Source organism: Nematostella vectensis, chromosome 14, assembly GCF_932526225.1.
Source record: "Nematostella vectensis chromosome 14, jaNemVect1.1, whole genome shotgun sequence".
NCBI lineage: Eukaryota > Metazoa > Cnidaria > Anthozoa > Actiniaria > Edwardsiidae > Nematostella > Nematostella vectensis.
In genome coordinates this window covers 1,492,200-1,513,650 of record NC_064047.1, presented here as the reverse complement: position 1 = coordinate 1,513,650, position 21,451 = coordinate 1,492,200, and the positions used below count along the sequence as shown (strand labels likewise).

At 39.5% G+C, this 21,451-nt stretch overlaps 2 protein-coding genes across 2 annotated transcripts in view; both read left to right on the top strand.

The window, feature by feature from the left end:
• LOC5518833 (protocadherin Fat 4) overlaps nucleotides 1-11,755 on the top strand; it is a 32,719-nt gene extending 20,964 nt beyond the window's left edge. Inside the window, exons 12-21 of the mRNA XM_032363532.2 lie at nucleotides 831-1,024; nucleotides 1,422-1,629; nucleotides 3,036-3,202; nucleotides 3,734-3,882; nucleotides 5,177-5,298; nucleotides 5,435-5,628; nucleotides 5,784-5,966; nucleotides 6,989-7,042; nucleotides 8,950-9,135; nucleotides 9,889-11,755. Coding sequence (XP_032219423.2) covers nucleotides 831-1,024; nucleotides 1,422-1,629; nucleotides 3,036-3,202; nucleotides 3,734-3,882; nucleotides 5,177-5,298; nucleotides 5,435-5,628; nucleotides 5,784-5,966; nucleotides 6,989-7,042; nucleotides 8,950-9,135; nucleotides 9,889-10,650 — 2,219 coding nt within the window. The 3' untranslated portion in view covers nucleotides 10,651-11,755. The remainder of the gene's footprint in view (nucleotides 1-830; nucleotides 1,025-1,421; nucleotides 1,630-3,035; nucleotides 3,203-3,733; nucleotides 3,883-5,176; nucleotides 5,299-5,434; nucleotides 5,629-5,783; nucleotides 5,967-6,988; nucleotides 7,043-8,949; nucleotides 9,136-9,888) is intronic.
• Nucleotides 11,756-13,421: 1,666 nt separating this feature from the next.
• The window catches only part of LOC116602239 (transmembrane protein 181-like), a 33,620-nt gene continuing 25,590 nt past the window's right edge, over nucleotides 13,422-21,451 (top strand). Inside the window, exons 1-13 of the mRNA XM_048721828.1 lie at nucleotides 13,422-13,538; nucleotides 13,619-13,722; nucleotides 14,576-14,646; nucleotides 14,811-14,904; nucleotides 15,402-15,523; nucleotides 16,005-16,127; nucleotides 16,904-16,984; nucleotides 17,408-17,466; nucleotides 17,902-17,942; nucleotides 18,252-18,379; nucleotides 18,691-18,782; nucleotides 19,057-19,114; nucleotides 19,433-19,535. Of these exons, the coding sequence (XP_048577785.1) occupies nucleotides 13,516-13,538; nucleotides 13,619-13,722; nucleotides 14,576-14,646; nucleotides 14,811-14,904; nucleotides 15,402-15,523; nucleotides 16,005-16,127; nucleotides 16,904-16,984; nucleotides 17,408-17,466; nucleotides 17,902-17,942; nucleotides 18,252-18,379; nucleotides 18,691-18,782; nucleotides 19,057-19,114; nucleotides 19,433-19,535 (1,099 nt within the window). The 5' untranslated portion in view covers nucleotides 13,422-13,515. The remainder of the gene's footprint in view (nucleotides 13,539-13,618; nucleotides 13,723-14,575; nucleotides 14,647-14,810; nucleotides 14,905-15,401; nucleotides 15,524-16,004; nucleotides 16,128-16,903; nucleotides 16,985-17,407; nucleotides 17,467-17,901; nucleotides 17,943-18,251; nucleotides 18,380-18,690; nucleotides 18,783-19,056; nucleotides 19,115-19,432; nucleotides 19,536-21,451) is intronic.

Sequence of the window (21,451 nt, the reverse complement as noted above, 5' to 3'; positions counted from 1 at the left end):
ATGAGAGTGACGACGACGGCAACGCTACATCTTCTTTATTCAATATTCTTCCGCCGAGGGTTTCCAACAGCTAAATTGACGTCTGGCTTCCTTCATTCAAAATCCTTGAAGCGTTTGTATTAGCCAGCCCTGAAATGGTTTCCAATCACGCCATATCTTGGCGCAGGCCAATCAAAAAGCAACTTTAGTTAGAATGACGGCAGCAAGAAAGCGCTTCAGCATATTGTAGAAGGTTCGCAGAATACCTTTTTTTAAAATAAAGTCTCCGGCGCTATCGTTGAATAGTAACCCAGCCTTTTCTTGTAAGCGAGGCGAACGTCGATATGAAGCATTGTTTTCGAAGACGCAATAAACAAATCTATTCAGCTAAAGAAAAGTTTATTTTACCCATTGACTTTTTTTTTTCAAAGTGTATTCAAAGAACTAGAGTTATCAAGACATATAATCAGATCATTACAACGGTTTATTTGCAAAAAAGAAAGCTTCAAAATGTAACCAATTAGCCAATGAAAGTGGATGCTTGGTCGACGGTGCTGATTAACGTATGCGCATGCGCATGTTCTGGCGGAAACAAACACAGCCGTAGTGTTGAATCGTTCGAGTAAAGGTACAAAAGGCTGACTTCAGTCGCTGTTTTTGACAAACTGTTCAACATTAAAACCATACTGTACAAAAGATGACATATTTGTTTGATAATGAGGGAGTCATAAAGAAAATTATAGCCTTAGTTTTGCTCGGCGTGACTTGGTACTATGTGGGTGCGCAAATTGGCGATGGTTTGGCCTTCTTTACATTTAATGTTTAATGTGTCAGAATCTTTTCCACGTTAGATGACGCACCTGAAATAAAGATGTGTCTTGTCAAGAAAAGCATCGCAGAAAACCAGCCGCAGGGGGGTATAGTGGGGCAGCTGTTGTTGGAGTATACGAACCCTCCTTCCCCTCCCATGTTCAAATGCTCTATGACCAGCTGTTGTCACCAGATCGGACAAGTGAAGTCGGACACATATCCTTATGAGTGCATGGTAAGAGAAAACTATTAACGGACCGGACATATACCGATTTTTCAGTGCTCAATCCAAACTGTGCCTCAACCATAAGGGCTGATCTAGAAATTATAAAGGGGTGGGATGCGATGGGCACGGATGTAAGCTCTTATGAATTTAAGGATGAAAACTCTTTGGGAAAACGTTCTTCTTGTAGTCGCCGTCAATTCCCTAAGTCTTGGGGAGGAATAATAGTATCGGAGAAGACGAGGGATTGGAGAAACGTTCTTCTTGCAGTCGCCGTCAATTCCCTAAGTCTTGGGGAGGATTAATCGTATCGGAGAAGACGAGGGATTCACAGTCCCCATTGTAGATGCAGGTTTTGTGCACTATTTTGTATTGATATATGATTTAAGTGTTCTTGTGTCATTTCCAGGTCGCTACTTCACAAGACAATAATGTGCAGCAGTATAATGCCTCAGCTCTGTTCTATATCGACTCAAGTCTTGTACTGCGCACGCGTGCGACCCTAAGTTATGACGTATTCAGCTCCACTGCGGGGCGGGTCAGAGTTCCTGTCAGTTGCTATGACGACAGCAAACCGTTGCACTTCATTGGTGAGACCTACAATGTGGACGTACTAAGTAAGTGTTGCTTCCATGAATACAAGGCGTTTATGGAAAGACTGGCTTTTTGGCTTTTTCTATTACCCTTTTTCAAATACGATTGCATTCGGAGAACCCTTGGGTCATAACCCTTATTCCTTCATAGTTACCAAACTAATAAACTAATAATAAACGTAAATAAAACAAGTTGAGGTTTAGAAAAGTTTGACATTCTTGTTTATGTGCCAGTAAACAGTCACGTGGAGACCAGAATCCTGCCAATTATACCTACTAATGAATAAATAAATTTATACGGATTCTTGACTTTAATTTTATTTGAGATAGGTGTAAATGTTAAGAAGATTCGAAACAGTTTCCCGAATGCCCAACCATCCTGTCAATCACAACTCGTATCTTCTGCTACAGGGATCGGATCATCAAACTATTTGGCCATGCCATGTACCTAGGGATGAACTTTATAAAAATGTAACATGTGTTTACATTCAAAGCGAAGCTACAAAACAAGCGCAAAGTCGGCGCTTGAAATGACCATTTTCAAAAAATCTAATCGTTTACTTTCAACCCTTTAATAAAGCTCAAAGTTAACCCGAATGTTTCTCAATATCTTAATTTTATAATACGAAAACGACGAAAAAATTAATCGGCGAAATTTTACATGGCGGCTAAAAAATCAAAAAAGATCAATTTCTTCATTTTGAAAGTATTAAATAGTCCCAGGAATGGCCCCTAAAACTTACGATCAACAAAATCGATTGCTTTCATTTTTGATAGGCTATCAGAAATAAGAGGTAGCTAAATAACAATGGTAAAAAATCCTTGCCCGCGTATGGATTTTTTCAGGTGCGAATTTCAAAGTAGGTTAATAACAGAGTGACTGAAAATAAAAATACGCCAATTTCTCGGAATTCCTCTTATAGATTTTAATAAAACGTCCTCTAAGTGTCGACCAAGGTCTTATGTACAATATCCTATAGCTTATTTGTTAAAAATTTCCCTGTAGCGAACAGCTCTTCGCGAATAGTGAATTTAACGGGTTCACCGTTCCGTTGCCATAGAAACAGCAATGTAAACAAATGTTACATTTTCATAAAGTTCATTCCTAGCTTCATGGCATGGCCAAATAGTTTGATGATCCTATCCCTGTAGCAGAAGATACGAGTTGTGATTGACAGGATGGTTGGGCATTCGGGAAACTGTATCGAATCTCCTTAAGAGGGTCATAAATAACAATAGTAGGGTTAAACAAATCTGTATTGGTTATAAATTGCGCTTACTTGCTCAATATTGTATACCCATGAAGCACTGCGGGTTATGATACATAGTTCTTGAGTACAGCCGTCTTTGAAATTGCAGTATTAAAAATTCTCATTTTAAATTTTTTACAGAAGTTTAAGGAATAAGTGTTTTCATGTTTTTATTCCTAGAATGCAACTCTAGTGGTCAGTGTCCGCTCGCCCCAGACTGCGCGCGGTGTGATCATGGTGGCACGTGTGTCGATAAGGTGAACGGTTTCTCGTGTCGTTGTCCCGCGGGATACACGGGACGAAGATGTGAGGTGGATATCGATGACTGCGCCTCACAGCCTTGTCAGGTACTACCAAGTGCTAAAAACGTCAAACTTTTATTTCTCTGTAAATCTGTAAATACATTCTTTATAAATAAGGTGTAAAATCCTACATTTGACTTCTCACGCGTAATAATTGACCAAAATAAAGTTTTTTTTGCGTGTAATTGGGAATATCGACAACAACAGAATATCGAGCAGTTTTTATCAATTCCATAATAGTTGAAAGCCTACTATGCCTGCATAATTTTACAAACTGTTTTCCACTAAAGCGCCTACAGTATTGACTTAATTTCAACATATGCCCAAAGCTATACCTTAAAGCTATGTAAAATTTTGAAAATGTTTTTGGTGCACGATTTTTGGCGATGGACTGCTTGAAGTTGTAATGAATCCTCTCCTAAATGAAAAAAAACAGGTTTCTTCAGCGCTTAGCAAATTTAGACGCCTCAATACGCATTATGATCAATTGGAAATAATTGGTATAGTGTATAATAAAAAGGGCTATATAAAGCTGCGATAATAAGTGTCCTCTAATTGGTGAATTTCCCTTTTTAGAACGGAGGTACCTGCAAAGATGGCGTGACGTCCTTTACTTGCGCCTGCGCAGTAGGGATTTCAGGCGCGTTGTGTGACAGGACCTCGAGTCTTTGTGGTAAATGCCCGCGTGATACCCTTTGCGTGACATTCATCAAGGCAGCTATGAGGTACGAAAGTGGGCAAAGAGTTCGGTGGGGGAGGGGGTGAAGTTTGTCTCCTCATTTTAAAGGGGTGGGGCGAGCATCCAAATAAAGCAAAATGGCAAGATGAAGTCTCTTACGCTAAAATCAAGTAAACTATGAATGGCGAAATATGTCACTTTTGTCACGAGGTTTTAAAGTTCTTAAAACATTTTACTTATATCAATCTAGCCAAAACAAAGCATAGATAACTTTTTAAATTCTGAAAAGGGAATTGAGTTTGATTGAAATTTGAATTTTCTACAGATCTCTTGAAAATTTTCCTGGCCGCGCGAAAGGAGATTGAATCGAGTGAATAATTCCAAGTTTTGGCGGGAAAATCTGAAACAGCGTATTTTCCTTAAATCCGTTAAAATTCAAAGACAGCAATACCACAAAATATTAGCGAATTGTTTTCTATTGCAATGCTACCCACAATGAAGCGAAGAATAATTTAAAGTCGAGAATTGTATGTTAAAAAAGAAAATATCGTTTTGTTGTAGGTTTCAAAAACAGCGCGCGCTCGTGAGAATGTCGCCATTCGTGATTGCGAATGCAGCGCGCGCGCACAATGCAAAAATAATTCAGAAATATCTGCTAAATTTTGCAGATTTGTTTTCTGAAGTTAAATAATCATTTGACTACCAGGTTGAGATATAAAGATGACGATAAAAGTTGTAACCACACAACGTCCTTCAGCAATAACTAAGAAGACATGAAGAAGGGAACCGGTTTAGCGTGCGCATATGTTTTCTCATGTAATTTGGTTGACATCTCGATCTACTTCACAAATGACTGGACCCGTGCCTTTCAGTTCACGGCCTCTTTTCCGAAGGTTGACCAAAATACCTCAATATTACAGATTTGAGTTATTCGCGCGAATGCGAATGTGTCCATACGAACCACATGAAAATATAAAGAATTGACAAAGTCTATCAACTCTGAAAGGTTATATAGACTTTAATGATTGGGATCATATATTCTAGGCATTAATTTCAAACTGGTTTTCAGGATAATGTAAGAAAAGTAAATCGGATGTCGACTTAGGGAAAAACCATAACTTTCAAATAATAAATCACTAAGATCAAATTCCTTTGATACGAATAACAAGACAGAAGAAGATATTGGGTGCACAGCCACGCCCCTGATGGTCATTTCCTAAAAGTGTTTTTAAATATAGGGGCACGTGCCCCCAGTGCTCCGCCCCCGTCTCTACGGCCCTGCAATAAGAGTAGGATGAAAAGAAAAGTTTGACGTGTTGTGCGATATGTTTGCATTTCAGATGTGTAACGGACGAGTTCCAGATAAGAATTCTAGTTGACGGGATTGATCTAACGACAGAACAATTACGATCAATCGAGCAAGAACTCGCTGAAATAATCGACACTGCCATCTCACAATCAAGTAAGTCTTCATAATTGGGTTAGATAAAAAACTTGATGCTCCGCGCATAAATTCCCGTACAAAACCGCTGGCCCAGTAATGCTGGCACTGTTTACAGCGATATATTCTTAATGCGCCGTTTTCTTTTCTTTCTTAGCGAAATCTCGCAAGCGACGCTCGTCCTCGGAATACTACGTGGAGATCCTTAAATCCACCGCCATCAAGGACGAGTCCAAAACCCTCCTCACAACAGTCTTCATGGACTCTTTATACCAGCCTATGACGTCATCATACGCATGCGCGCTATTGGCCAAGTCCAGAATGCCTTGCGTCGGGCAAAAGGATTGTAAGGTTAGTTACGTACTTGATAAACGTCGAGCTGCGACATTTATGTTCATATTTATGTGATTCCCATGAGGCAGTGCGCGCTACGATACATTGGTTCTCACAAGGGGAACTTTTTGATACAGATGATTAAATTTCTCACTCAAAAACTATGTTTGTAGACCCTGGCTGCAATTAATGAAGAGTGTCCAGTCTCCCCCGTGTCCGGTGCGCGTAAAGGCGCCAACTCGTCCGGTCTGAGCGATGGAGGGACGGCTGGAGTGTCCGTTGTCATCATCATCGTCATCATCGCCCTCCTCGTCTTCGCTGTGTTCTACTACAGACGAAAATACAAAAACGCCAAGGTTTGTTTGATGGCTTTGAATTGGAAGAAATTTTGCTTCTTAACGTCTGCCTCGTGCCGAGGTATGCTATGCATCATGGGAACGATCAAGTGTTCGTAAAGGACCACGGGAAGGCTTAGCGGAAAGAGACATCCGTTGCCCTTCCCATCGTGCTTATTATATGCGACTGGGCACTAGGTCGCCTCAGCAGATCTTTTTTTTTCTTCGGGCTACCTGTGGAAGCCCGAAACACAGTCTTGAATCGAGACGGACACGCCCATACTGCGTGTCTTAAACATCCACAAACTGAAAGTAAATTACTAGTCCATGCATTGTTTTTAATAACTGTACTAACAGTTAAAAGTTAATTTAATTTTATCTTAACTTATACCTAAAAATGTATCCGAGAGCTGTATGCAGGTTTACAGTATAATAACTAACAACTGAAAGTAAATTTATAACCATAAAAATATCCTAAGACAGTAACTTTTTTCTATTTATACGATATTTATAATATTTTAGCGAATAACATTTTCAGGCCCGAGATTTTTCGGGTGTTTTGAGAAACATGTATACCATCACTTTAGGCCGTTTATTTAGAGGGATAGCGATGGGTAAAACCGAGACTTGCCGAGACGCCGAGACCCGATAACTTGCTCGAGGTATGTCATGAACATCTGTTGAAAAAGAAAAAGTAGAGTTGCAATACATTCTTGCTACACTACGAAATAAGAAACCCGGAAACCCGTAGCATGGTAACAACATAAAACAGATCGCCTTTAACAAAAATTCGGGACCCTGAGATTGCGTTTAAAAATTCGAGACTCTAAGACCGTGTAAAAAAAAACGAGGCTCCGAGACCCCTAAAATTTTGGAAAAAACGAGACTTCGAGACTTGCGTTAAAAAGCCGAGATTCCGAGACTTTGCGAAAATTTTGCGAGGCTTTCGAAATTTGGAGGTACCCATTGCTACCCCTACTAAGCCATCTATCAGTGAGAACGGCACGTACCTAATAATTCTGCATGTTTACTTTCCTCTCAAGTACGAGACTGTCCGCGTCATGTATACCTCCTCGACAAACAATTGTGCAAGCAGCGTAAGTATATCTACGCACCAGCTTTACCCAATCAACACTCGCTTATCACGTGAAAACAGCTAACATATCACGTGGTGGAAAAACCCAAACATGAAAATATCTAATTTATCATGTTAAACCCTGACGAATCATGTAAAACAATCCTAACCAATCACGTGTAAAGCTCTAACTATCACGTGTAAACCTCTAAACTGTCACGTGTGACGTGAGACATTAAACCGTTAAAATAACACTAACACATAAAACATGAGGCCTTCTAACTTAACTCAAGTAATCGGCTAGCCTCCTACTAAGATATCACATAAAACTAACAATGTATTACGTATTAGTCAAGTCACACTAGTGGTATATCATCAATGCTACATTCTGATTGGCTGACCTACTTGTGGGCTGTAAGTTATAGCCTATCAGTAGCAAAAATGGCAGAATTTGAAAGCCAAAAATCGGCTAATGAGAAGACCAAACAAATTGAACTTCTAATTTTATTTGACTAAAAAATCATTCCTTTCGTCCTCATTGATAAGTATATGTTGACACGTAAAGTTTACCAACCAGTAAAACCGTGAACACCTAGAATATATGGAATCAGACGCAAGAATTCGGACACCGACACTTAGAGACATATTCCTTGTTGACTGGTTGAATATCTCGCGAATGATTGGTCGAAACATTTGATATTTCCGGTATTCACGGTTTTACTGGTCGCGCTTTAACAAAATGACCTGTTAAAATGCCATTTATTTCACCCAAAATATTGATTTCTGTGTCTCGTTGAAGTGTTGTTTAATAAAGCCCATGCCAGCCACAACTTCATTATTATTTTAGCCAAAATTGGAAGACAAATTATGAAAAATAACCTCCTAAAAATGCAATCTTATGCCTTATTTACCAAATTCTATTGAAAATATCGCAACAGCTTCTTCAAATCAGCCGATGGAAATGGATGCTTTCTCACACTTGGTACTTTGCTAGGATGACAAAGTGGCGGCGAGCCTTATTCTTTTCTCGTTGGAGCGTTTTTTGTGGAGTACATCATATATACCATGCTGGAAAAGTAGATTGGAAGTCATGACGGAAAAACCTGGAAAACGCGCAATTCCAGATAGAGAGAGAAGACACAATTTCTTACAATTGCTATAGGTTCCTTGTAGTACGGACTGATTTTCAAAACACAAATAACGTGAATCCGAAAAGCGCATATCCAGATTTTGGCTTTTAAAGATAATTTTTCCTTGATCATCATTGCCCTGTGTATCAGTTCAGGGACGAAAAGCTCAAATTGCAATGGCACTTTACAAAAAGTCGCATCGATTTAAAAAAAATTGTACTTGATATTTTGTTTGCTACTAAGTACTAAGTACTAAATTCTCCGCCTTAATCGGTGTGAAATGGGCTTATTTGAAGCGTCACGTCGTGTTTTTCCGTCATGTCAGTTTGGAAGAAATAGTTTCTCTACTTTTCTTTACTGTTATTTTGAATTTTCGCATATATTTTGCTTTTTTTTCCCCGGAGACCATTTGAAATATGTATTGACAGGCATGTGTCCAGTGAGATATAGAGTGGGGGGGGGGGGGGGGGGGATGGAGTTCGAGGGGTCTGGGCCCCACCCCGCTCACTGAATTGAGTTCGACTCCGGTTGACCCCTTTCGTTGGTAGTTACGAAGACGGTTAGTTTTATGTGTGTGTTTGGATGGAAAAGTTTCTAGATGGATCTAGTGTCCTATTACCAGAGCTAAGGATGCCGATTTGAACTTAATTGGCCTTGTGGTAAATTAATTACTACTCTTGGCCCCATCCTTTGCCCTGATTGATTCATACTAATGGTAGCCCGGTATAAAGAAACAGCTTTTTCTTTGAGTAAACAGTTTTGCGAATGCACTGCTGACAAGTTTCCATTCTCCCCTCAGCATGACGAGAGACCAGTAATATACAATGCGCATGATGAGCACATGGATTTCCAGAACCCAGTCTATGAGCAGCATGAAGTTGATCCAGAAGCTGTGGAAACCCTCGCACGTGAGAGACTGGGAAAAGAGGAGTTTGTGGCGAATAACCTGGACCCGACAAACGTCCAGAGACATAATGATATAAGGGTAAGACCAGAAGCACAATGATATAAGAGTAAAACAAGAAACTCAATTATATATGGGTGAGTTCAGAAACACAATAATATATGGGTGAGACCAGAAATACAATGATATATGGGTGAGACCAGAAATACAATGATATATGGGTGAGACCAGAAATACAATGATATATGGGTGAGACCAGAAATACAATGATATATGGGTGAGACCAGAAATACAATGATATATGGGTGAGACCAGAAATACAATGATATATGGGTGAGACCAGAAATACAATGATATATGGGTGAGACCAGAAATACAATGATATATGGGTGAGACCAGAAATACAATGATATATGGGTGAGACCAGAAATACAATGATATATGGGTGAGACCAGAAATACAATGAAATATGGGTGAGACCAGAAATACAATGATATATGGGTGAGACCAGAAATACAATGATATATGGGTGAGACCAGAAATGCAATGATATATGGGTGAGACCAGAAATACAATGATATATGGGTGAGACCAGAAATACAATGATATAAGATTAAGACATGCCTGTATTGGCCCTCAGAGGCCTTCAAGTATTTGATTTCTAATCGCCTTGTATAATATTTATAATATCTTTTACCATAAAGAGGTCATATTTAATGCAATATTTTTATCTGAAAAAATCATAGAAGTCAGACTTGAACATCGATCAAATATTAAAGCTCGAAACTTTTTTATGCTGTTAAAACTCGTTGACGCTCTTTATTTTATTTTCAGGTATGTGACAACGCCCTTTACCTCCCCCCAGGGGAGGAACCAGCCCCCTCCTCCTTCGTCACAGTACGCAATCCCTGCTACGGGAGCAGCGCGGGCGCAGTCCCTAAATCCCGCAAAGTCAGTAACGTGCTGAACGAAAGACCTAAAGGCACCAGCGACCTCAAGACAGGCAAGAAATTTCCACAGGATGCCCAAGAGAATAGAGACGATTACGAGACGATAGATGACATCAAGAAAAGCATTAGTCCTCGCGGGGACGAGGAGGACTGGGACGAAGTGGAGAGACAGAAACGGGTGTGTTTGCCAGAGGGTGCTGTTGGTGGAGACGAAAAACTTGATGGAAAGAAGAGGAGGGATTATGAGAAGACGAGGTCGCCCGATGCGCGAGACGCTCCCCGTTACGAAGAGTCGCCATTGTCGTTAAAGCGTCCAACGAAAGGCACCAGCGGCGTCGACAAAACCCAAAGCCCACTCGCACTGGTTAATCCCACTTACGAAATGGCAGATTGTTCCGTGAGAAAGAAAGATCCGATTTACGACAACATCGTGATGAAAGACTCAACCGGAAATGACGATGCGGATGATGTATTCGACATACCGGAAGTGACCACACCACAAGACGAACCGCTGTACGCTGTCATTCCCGCGACGGGCTCAGGAAAGGGTGTGCGCAGGCGCGGTTTCTTCAGGAGCACATCGTCAGAGAAGTCAGAAGGGGAGGGTGGGGAGGGTGGGGAGGGTAATAATGACTCAACTGCGTGAACAGAGCATGCGCAGCACGACGCCTAAACAAGCTCAGTGGCTGGGTAATGCATTTTAGCTTTGATGTATTTTTCCTATTCCTGTCTATATTTATCGCATATTTTAAATTAACATATTTTAAATTAACAATAACATTTATTCTTAATTTATAAACGGTCGCTGTGGTTAAGTTAAGAACAGACGGGTTTCGTTTGCTTTAATTAGAATTAAAATTGGAACTCATTTATTCAGTTAGACACAAACACTTGCTTTTAAGCCCAGTTTCCGAGCATGGGCTGGGTACCCACAAACCCATTCACCCACGGCGTGCCACAGCAAACCCGTGAACGCCAGGATTGGCTGCTTGTTTTTATTTTCCTTTAAGGAATCAAAATAACTTATAGCAACAAATAGCCTCCGTCACAGGCAACTCTGTGTTATTTTAATTGTGTAATTAAAAGATTTGATTTAAAGAATGTCAGAGGTCTTGGGCTTCCTGTGCTTTTGCTCAAACCGGAAACCGAAGACGGTGCTTTCACATTTCTTTGGTTGTCTACGCGGGGGGCCATAACCACAATTAAGATTGAGCACATTTAAATCAATAGGAACAGATAATAGGAGTTAAATGAGTTGTTGTCATTTGTACAATTCTCCAAACATATACAAATTGTATTCACAGTTTCGATTATGTAAACAATAGACTCGGGCGTTGTAGTCATGTAACTCCGCAAACGACACGTACTACGGGCTCAGTTGCGGGTATTGCATCGAGTGCTCACCCTGTTACACAAACCTAAGTTCGTGAGATAATAAGTAAAACAATTTGAAACACACTAAATGAATAAAGAAATAATTGGCTGAGATGCTAGCGCTTCCGACAAATGCAAAGTGATACCGACCTAGAGACTATAGATGATAGAAAAAATAGACAATTTAAATCTCCATTAAAACAGTAGATTATTTTTTTTTTAGAAATTCTACAGTATTAGTGTATAAAGGAAAAATTACCGTACTGCTCGGAGAATGAGAATGGTTGGTCGGTTTTGCGTGGTTCGGGAACACTATTGCACCTATATTTGTAAATAATAATAATGATTTTAAAATAAAATAACTTGTTTCAAACATAGTTTGTATTGTTGTTATGTTTTGCTGAGTTTTTTTATTAAATGTCGATCATCGCATTCGACGCCGCGCCAAAACGAGTCGAGATCGATGACGTAATAGATGACTTTTTTTTTAATAAGTCACTTTTTTATCCTTGAACCTTTATGGGCAAACTGAACGAATAATTGCGCTCATAATAGTTGTCGTATTTTTTTTTTTTGTATCTTGAATCAAGGATTCTATCAAAACCCTATCCATCTACACGTAAAGGACTCCCGAGAGCAATGAAGAATGCTAAGGAATAAAGTAAAACGTACCGAGTGAAACGTATCTTATTATCAATCTTGGATGTCGTAGTAAATTTTATATCTGTATTATATCAATTTATATCCGAAAAGGGATGAGCAAAGTGTGGGAAAGGAATATGGACTTGGCCGGAAACTCATCCTCGGGGACCCAGGGCGTCGCGGAGATCGGGCACACAGGGAGCGCGGCGCGAGAAAGAATGTGCCCGATCTCTGCGACGCCTTGGGTCCCCGAGGATACCGAAAACTGAGAGTGTGGGTGGGCAAAGGAGATCAAGGGTGAGCAAAAAATATGGAAATGTAACTGGTAAACAGTGAAAAAAAAAAAGACATGGCCGAGAATCGAACCTCGTCCAGATCGGGTAAAATGAGAAAAGACAGACCATACTTCCAGACATGCGCTGAAACACCGTATGGCAGCATAAAGCTTTACGGCTAAGCTGGAGATTTCGGCCCCAGCACCGCTATCTAGCGAACTGTACAACACAAAGGAACCTGAGGTACCCGCGCATTAATGGGGAGGCAATAACCAGGATCCCAGCCCTGTCTTAGTCGGTTACGCCACGCACAGCTCGCTGAGATGTAGACTGAACAATATCGGGGTCTTTTTCACGCTTTGCGTCTCTTGGGAATAGGTGTGTTGCTATAGTAATGTAGTGATTTCGTCATCATGTGCAGCACACTACGACCTAGGTCTACATTACTGCCTTTAGCCTTTGTTCTTCTTTGTTCAGTCACGCACGTGCATATGACATTCTTGTGCGAAGAAGAACAATAAAAACAAGCTACATTGAAATGCACGCAATCTAAGATGGTTTGTGTTCTTAAGTTCTTAGGGCAGGCTCATCCTGGCTCTCAATTGCTGATCCCTTTTCGGATATCTTAATTTGTATTTAAACTGTACAGATATATAACGTTTACTAAGACATTCAGTATGGATTTGATAAGGTAAAGGGAGTCCCGAGCAATGAAAAATCCTAAAGGCATTAAGTGAAGTACCGAGTTTTAACCCGGTTGCAACAAATAAAAATAATAACGAAATTCTTGCTCACGCTCGCTCATGGGAGCAAGAGTAAAAAAGCAACTCCGTTCCTATTCCAGGAAGCAGATGTACGCCATAGCTATCTTCCCAGGGATATGACGATATGTTTGAACAAGGCCCAATTTTTATTTTGTGAGCTCGAGTTCTGGGTTGTGTTGACATCTGTGAGCAGCAAAAATTTTATGAAAGAAAGTGTCGAGCTATAATAAGCATTACGGTTAATATTCGTATATAAATCTTTTTTTTAATAGAAAAAAAGAATTAAAACCTTTCATTTAGAACTCCTCCGAGTCCCGAGTCCATTCCCGTTCCCTTTCATAATAGGTTTATAGCTCGACCCAGTTTCCTGTAGTCCCGGCCGTGACGAGTCCCTTCCAACAAAACAAACCTGGAAATGGCGAATTCGTGAAAAATCTCATCTGAAAACACAACAGAATGGCGGCAAAAGAGATGGAATCGTAAGTCCATGTAGTGCATACTCTGTGCTATCCATCTATGACGATATTTAACTAGGGTATACTTGTTTTCTTCGTTATAGCACCATTCAAATGCGGCTTTACACGCTAACGAAGAGGCAGTTTGTCATGGTTTTTGTGGCATTTTTCGTCGCGTTTTTTGTCACACTTATCATTGGAATAGCTGGTGAGTTAAATCCTCTAAGCACAAATGGTATCCTGGCTCTCTTTTTAATTTCATGAGTGAGAAAATGCGGTTAACTTTGAATGTAATAGCAAACAATCTTCGATCTTTAATCCTGATTAACCTTAACTAGAAATTGCATTCTCGAACGCTGTCCTTCCTTCCATATAAAAACTATTCCACATCTATTGTTAAAATCCCTATAACTATATCCTTGACTAACTATAGCTAAGGATTGTTAATAGTATTAATGTTTTTTCTGTCAAGTTTGTTATGCTCTAATTAATTTTTGTGATATTATACGAAACTGCTACTTTGCTAGCTAAGGATTGTATGTTTTTTTCTGTCAAGTTTGTTATGCTCTAATTAATTTTTGTGATATTATACGAAACTGCTACTTTGCTAGCTTTGACAGCGAAATGATTGATGTGTTTTTAGTTCTCTTTATTTGGCTCACTTACCGACAAGAAGTCGCTCTAGGAAGTTTAACCTTGAAGTTGTACATTTTTAACTGAATAATGTTCAAATACTTATGCAACATCCATGTGTTGTTCCTACTTTGATGGGATAATTTCATTTCACCCATAAGTTATCTTATAAAATGTATTTTCTTATACTTAAGTCCACTTTGTTTACTCAATTTGTGTACTCCAAAGTTATATACCGCATACGAATCTAAATAAATTGAACCATTGATAACTTGTACCCCCCATTATTCTGTTTGCCATTAATCACAAATAGGTGTTTTCAAATTGTCCCTTTCATGAATTATGTTAACTAAAAAATAATGAATCAAAAGGACCCTTACTTCCCCTGTTGTAAAATACAGGTCTAGATTGTGCTTTTTGTTTCACAGGCCCTGCGATTATTGTCAGTCACGAGAAGAGTGCCGTACATCAGCTGCAAGTACCACCCAGTCAACTAATGGTAAATAAACTTATTCTACCACAGGTGAACCAGGATATACATCAGCCTGGTGTCCTTTGGGAAAATGAAAAATAATTTGAAGTTGTGTCTTGACTGTTTCCTCAGTGAAAACAATGGTTTATTTATGTTGTTTTTAGAGGTAATTGTTGTTTATTGTTCCACAGGCAGGGAAGTTCCAGATAAACACAGGACTGATGTCAACATTCAGCCAGCAGCTTTGGCTTTTGAGCCGCTTTAAGATAAATGGGACGAAGAAAGGTAAGAAGCATGTCCACAATTGGGAGTAAGAACAGTAAGACACTCACCCATAAATGGAACTTAGAAAGTTAACACACACCCATAGGTAGACACACGCCTATACCCATGCTGCCACGTTGGAAGAGCGTCAATGTGTAAACACATCCTTTACCAATGGGTTTCAGCTTGATTTTTAGAGCTGACCTGAGTTGAATTTAGCTTTCAACCTTGCCTCAAATTTATCAAGCATGAAGTCAGTGCCCTTGTCAGCCACACTTTGTCATTGTTTTACTTTAACATTTTTTATCAGTTTTATTCTCAATTTACCAAATTCAATAACAAATATTGCAAGAGTTTTCCCAAATTGTCTGATGGAAATGGATGCTTTTTCACACTTGGTGTTTTGGTATTAAGGCATTATGGCGGCTGACAAAGTCTTCTCTTCTTAAACAATTGCTAGTATAACACTAAATGATTAAATGAAATTTGACAATTCTATTGAGGGGTATTATTTTCAGATTTGATATTCAGCACTCAATTCAACCTGAAAGTTGAAGTGCGAGGACAAGGCAAAGACACAAGTTTTCATTTGTATTCAGCCTCCGACAACAAGACCAGACAAGTGACTTGTAGAAATGGGGTAAGTGAGTTGTTAAATGGAAATTGTTATTTTACCCCAAAATCATCAGAGAATGTTATGTTTTTGTCACATAGTTGGCTTTGAAACTGGTTTACAACAAATTTAATAAGTGGTTTCTGTTGTATCAACCACCACCTTTTATTTAATTTCTTGTTGAAAGGGTGCTTTCCATACAATAAACAGATTTTCTGGCGACTTAATAAAGTTAAAAAGAAGGTAAAATATTGTAACAATTGGGACAATAAAATGGTTATCGGAGATAAGGAACAGTAGTAGGGGGTCTAGCTGTATGGACGACTTATAGACCAAGTCGGCCGAGTAGCGAGGCTGTTATATTCCAGGACTTGTGAATGGCCTTGCATAAAGCTACCAGTATTGCACAGTTAGTGTAAGATTTGTGCTATGCCATGCAATCCATTATGGGTACATGGCTGACTTTGCGCCTATGGCTGGATGACTTTGATTATATTCTTCTTTTCAGGAGTGCAGTCACACAGTAATCCTGCATCTGGGATACCTAGATTACCCTTCTTATGCCATTAAAGTGACATTTGATGGACTACAGTTCCCAAAGGGCATCCGACTTGCTGATGTCATATTCTCTGTAAGTTTCTTACAGTGTTTTCACGCTGATGGATATCCAGCAAATCATGGTTTTGATGAGACGTATCATTTACCTTCAAGTCTCCAAGCCATCTCAGGGCCTTAACGCCTATCAGGGCGGCCCCCGGTTTTTATTTAAATTTATAACAAAAGAGAGCCATAGCAGGCCACCTAAAATGGGGGGGGGGGGGGGGGCACAATACAGAAACATTAAAAAAATATTGTGGGGCACAGCAGCCAGGGCCCCTATTGGTCATTTCCTTATAATGTTTGAAAATATTAAGGGGGCACATGCCCCTAGTGCCCCACCCCCTGCTACGGCCCTGCAAAATTACCTACAGGGGCATTGCTGTTCCATCCCAGTTTTCATAATGTCTAAGTATTGTGCTCCCCCCCCCCCCCCCCCCCCCCCCGATCCCAAGTATTTCAAGGTCTGTTATGAGGCCCTGGCAAGTGAGCACTGTGAAAGAGAAAACAAAAAAAAAATCCAAAAAAATTTATATTGATTGGTGAATTCAGGGAATACCAATATACTTGAGTTTTTCTAGAGGGAAGTCTGAGCATCATTTAGCCTTCTCTACTGTCAAATCTAAGTGGACAAAAAAAAGGAACTGAGAGGGTTTTGGTATTTCTGTGTTTTATTTTCTCTGGGACGTTAGAAAATTGGGACGTTTGGCTTCTTAGTAAACAGGAGGCCAGAGACAGTGATTTTGGGTTTCTTACGTTTTCTTACAAGATACATGTGGCGGGGGCTAAACATTGTTATTTTTGTTTCAGTTGAAGCATTATAGTAATGACTTCAGTCAAGTGGAAATCTGGTTCCGCTTTGTGTTTCTGGTCATGGCATTTATGGTGACGGTGAGTACTAGGGACTAGGGGGCACTGGGAATGCACGTACATGGCAAGGGCAGGTACATATAGATAGAGACAAGCTTACACACCATCGGTCACTAAATAGCAGTCTTCCCTTTATAAAGAGTGACACCAAATCGAATACTTTTTGCACAGACTGTCTACACTGCATATCCTGCCTCATCAACTCCAGGCTCAGAGCATGAAAGGGGTTATTTATGTGTACTGCATAAATATTTTACACACTCATAGAAGAGGAGGGGGGTAACTACCCTTAATAGTGATGCCAATGCAGTATGCAAGCATGAAGGGGTTATTAGATTGCATTGACTGTGAGAATATACGTAGCTAAGATGTATTGTCGGCTTATCTTGACAATGTTTCTTGTGCTCGGCTTTTCTTGACTCTTTGTGTCTCATTTTATTTCAGTGTATGTTCGCACACTCCCTGAGAAAATTCTCAGTTAAAGACTGGTCCATTGAACAAAAGTAAGCTATTAAAGTTGATGTGGGGCATACAGTGTCAGCCTTGTTAAGGGTGCAACTGACAGCTCTGTATAGGCCTAAACACAGGCATCTTTATCAAGAAGAATGATACACAATACTTCTAAATCAACAGTTGTTCAAAAGTATTCCAAAGGCATCAGACATTAATTTCTGCTAACAGACATTAAGTATAGGATGAAGTTATTTGTTAAGCTTTACAGCACAACCAGTAAAACCATGAACACCTAAAATGTGTGGAATGTTTAATGTCTTCTGACGAATCAGACCCGAGAATTCAGACACTGAGACGTGTTTCTAATTGAATGTTTGAATATCTCGCGAATGATTGGTCAGAACAAACATTCCATACATATTTCTGGTGCTCACGGTTTGTCTTGGTCGCGATGTAAGTTTGAAGTTATTTTTGTTTGTTTTCAGATGGATGTCGTTACTTCTTCCCCTGCTGCTTCTTTACAATGGTAACTGAAAACCACTATAATGATTTAAAGAGATCTATTCAGCCTCCTTTTCTCAATGATTGTTAGAGACAACATTATGTGATAAAATCTCAAAAGAGGTTTTATACCTTTTTTAACAAATTGAATTGTAAATATCAATTTATAAGTCTCAATTCAGCTGATGGAAGTCGAGATACTTTCTCACACTTGGTATTTTGTTAGAATGACAAGATGACAGCTGATAGAGAATCTTTACAGTAATTACTCATTGACAACATTTTTGTGTCCCCTTGTTTGACATTTTTCCTCCTGTTCCATGGTCTTTTCCAGACCCAATCTTCCCGCTTAACTTCCTGGTCAATAGCTGGGTGCCTGGGATGTTTGACTCGCTTTTCCAGGCTTCATTTCTTTGTGCTCTTCTTCTGTTCTGGTTATGCGCCTTTCATGGGATCAGACTGGTAAGGACACCATATGCTGTAGTGTGTGTGTGCTTATTGTTGTAGTGGTAGTATGAAAGATGTATTAGGTATGTCCCTTTAGGTCCATGCAAGCAACAATCATTGAGTTTTATTTTCTTTCCTGAGAGAACACATTCAATTGGAAGACCAATAGGTGGGGAAAAAGGATCCTAGTAGAAACAGAATCATTTCTTTTAGAGGGAACCTTGCATTTACAAGATTTATATACTTTTATTGGGATTTGCAAGGACCCTTTCTTAACGCTTCAGACCTTACAATAATGTTTAATTAATCCAATTATTCTCTTTCAGAATGACAGGAGATTTTTGTCTTTCTACCTGCCCAAGCTCATGATCGTAGGACTGCTCTGGGTCTCTGCATTTGTCCTATCATCATGGCAACAGTGAGTGCTCTTACAGAGCTTTGCTATGCAATATTTGTCACTAGGAGGTTCTTCGACACTAGAGGTTGTTGCTCCGAGGTGTCAAATAATAGGCTGAACACTTTGCCTTCTACTTGTCAGCATTTGTTTGCCATGCTTTTATGGCTTTCCATCGTACCAGAACCTCTGAACCCAGGGAAACTTGCTATTGGGTTTTTGCAGGAAATTATTATATAGTAGATAATGGTATAATGGATAATATATAATGGTATTCATAATTCTTTCGTTAATTCAGGTATAATGAGCTACGAGACCCAACCTATCAATATAAACTGGATATCGGGCATTTTATGGTGAGTGGTACTATAGATTCAAAGCTCTTATTGTATGGTACAAATAAAAACCATATTTAAATTTAGTCCAGAGCCTGGAGGGTGTTTAAAAGGAATGTTAAACATTAATTTAGTTTAAATACAGTATATTGATGTACAGTAGATTTGGTTGTTAGCCAAAAGGGCTAAAATGTGGACAAGTCTATGCTAGTGTTTATTGTTTATAAGTGCCTAGCTTGGAGTATCAGGCGATTTTAACTATTACATGGCCTATTACTTGGGGTAATCAGTGCTTAAATATGCACAAGTCTAAGTTCTTTTTTGGTGTTGTTTTATCAGGGCCTCAAGGTGTTCTTCTTCAGTATTGGCGCTGTATATCTTATTTATTTGATCTACCTGTTGATTAGAGCATACAGCGAGCTTAAGGCTATGCCATATTTTGGTAAGTTCCTGCATGGTCCCTACAATGACTTGCTGGCTGGACCAGAATATTTCATCAATGCCATCTCAACCCTCCTTTAGAGATATCAGAATAAAGTTCCTCTTTTACTTTTTGTCTAGCACCCCCTCCTATTTCTACAAAATATCCGTCTAAAGTTCCTCCTTGTGCTACTTGTCTAACACACCCTCCTATTTCTACCCGTCTTGAGTTCCTCTTTGAACTTCTTGTCTAACCAGCCTTCCTATTTCTACAGATATCTATCTTAAGTTGCTCCTTTTACTTCTTGTCCAAAACCCCCTCCTATTTCTACCCATCTTGAGTTCCTCTTTGAACTTCTTCCCTAACCCAATTTCTAGAGATATCTGTCGTAAGTTGCTTCTTTTACTTCTTGTCTAACGCCACCTCCTATTTCTACAAATATCCATCTAAAGTTCCTTCTTGCACTTGTCTAACACCACCTCCTATTTCTACAAATATCCGTCTAAAGTTCCTTCTTGCACTTGTCTAACACCACCTCCTATTTCTACAAATATCCGTCTAAAGTTCCTTCTTGCACTTGTCTAACCAACGCTATTTCTACAGATATCTATCTTAAGTTGCTCCTTTTACTTCTTGTCCAAAACCCCCTCCTATTTCTACCCATCTTGAGTTCCTCTTTGAACTTCTTCCCTAACCCAATTTCTAGAGATATCTGTCGTAAGTTGCTTCTTTTACTTCTTGTCTAACGCCACCTCCTATTTCTACAAATATCCATCTAAAGTTCCTTCTTGCACTTGTCTAACACCACCTCCTATTTCTACAAATATCCGTCTAAAGTTCCTTCTTGCACTTGTCTAACACCACCTCCTATTTCTACAAATATCCGTCTAAAGTTCCTTCTTGCACTTGTCTAACCAACGCTATTTCTACAGATATCTATCTTAAGTTGCTCCTTTTACTTCTTGTCCAAAACCCCCTCCTATTTCTACCCATCTTGAGTTCCTCTTTGAACTTCTTCCCTAACCCAATTTCTAGAGATATCTGTCGTAAGTTGCTTCTTTTACTTCTTGTCTAACGCCACCTCCTATTTCTACAAATATCCATCTAAAGTTCCTTCTTGCACTTGTCTAACACCACCTCCTATTTCTACAAATATCCGTCTAAAGTTCCTTCTTGCACTTGTCTAACACCACCTCCTATTTCTACAAATATCCGTCTAAAGTTCCTTCTTGCACTTGTCTAACCAACGCTATTTCTACAGATATCTATCTTAAGTTGCTCCTTTTACTTCTTGTCCAAAACCCCCTCCTATTTCTACCCATCTTGAGTTCCTCTTTGAACTTCTTCCCTAACCCAATTTCTAGAGATATCTGTCGTAAGTTGCTTCTTTTACTTCTTGTCTAACGCCACCTCCTATTTCTACAAATATCCATCTAAAGTTCCTTCTTGCACTTGTCTAACACCACCTCCTATTTCTACAAATATTCGTCTAAAGTTCCTTCTTGCACTTTTCTAACACCACCTCCTATTTCTACAAATATCCGTCTAAAGTTCCTTCTTGCACTTGTCTAACCAGCCTTCCTATTTCTACAGATATCTATCTTAAGTTGCTCCTTTTACTTCTTGTCCAAAACCCCCTCCTATTTCTACCCATCTTGAGTTCCTCTTTGAACTTCTTCCCTAACCCAATTTCTAGAGATATCTGTCGTAAGTTGCTTTTTTTACTTCTTGTCTAATGCCACCTCCTATTTCTACAAATATCCATCTAAAGTTCCTTCTTGCACTTGTCTAACACCACCTCCTATTTCTACAAATATCCGTCTAAAGTTCCTTCTTGCACTTGTCTAACACCACCTCCTATTTCTACAAATATCCGTCTAAAGTTCCTTCTTGCACTTGTCTAACCAACGCTATTTCTACAGATATCTATCTTAAGT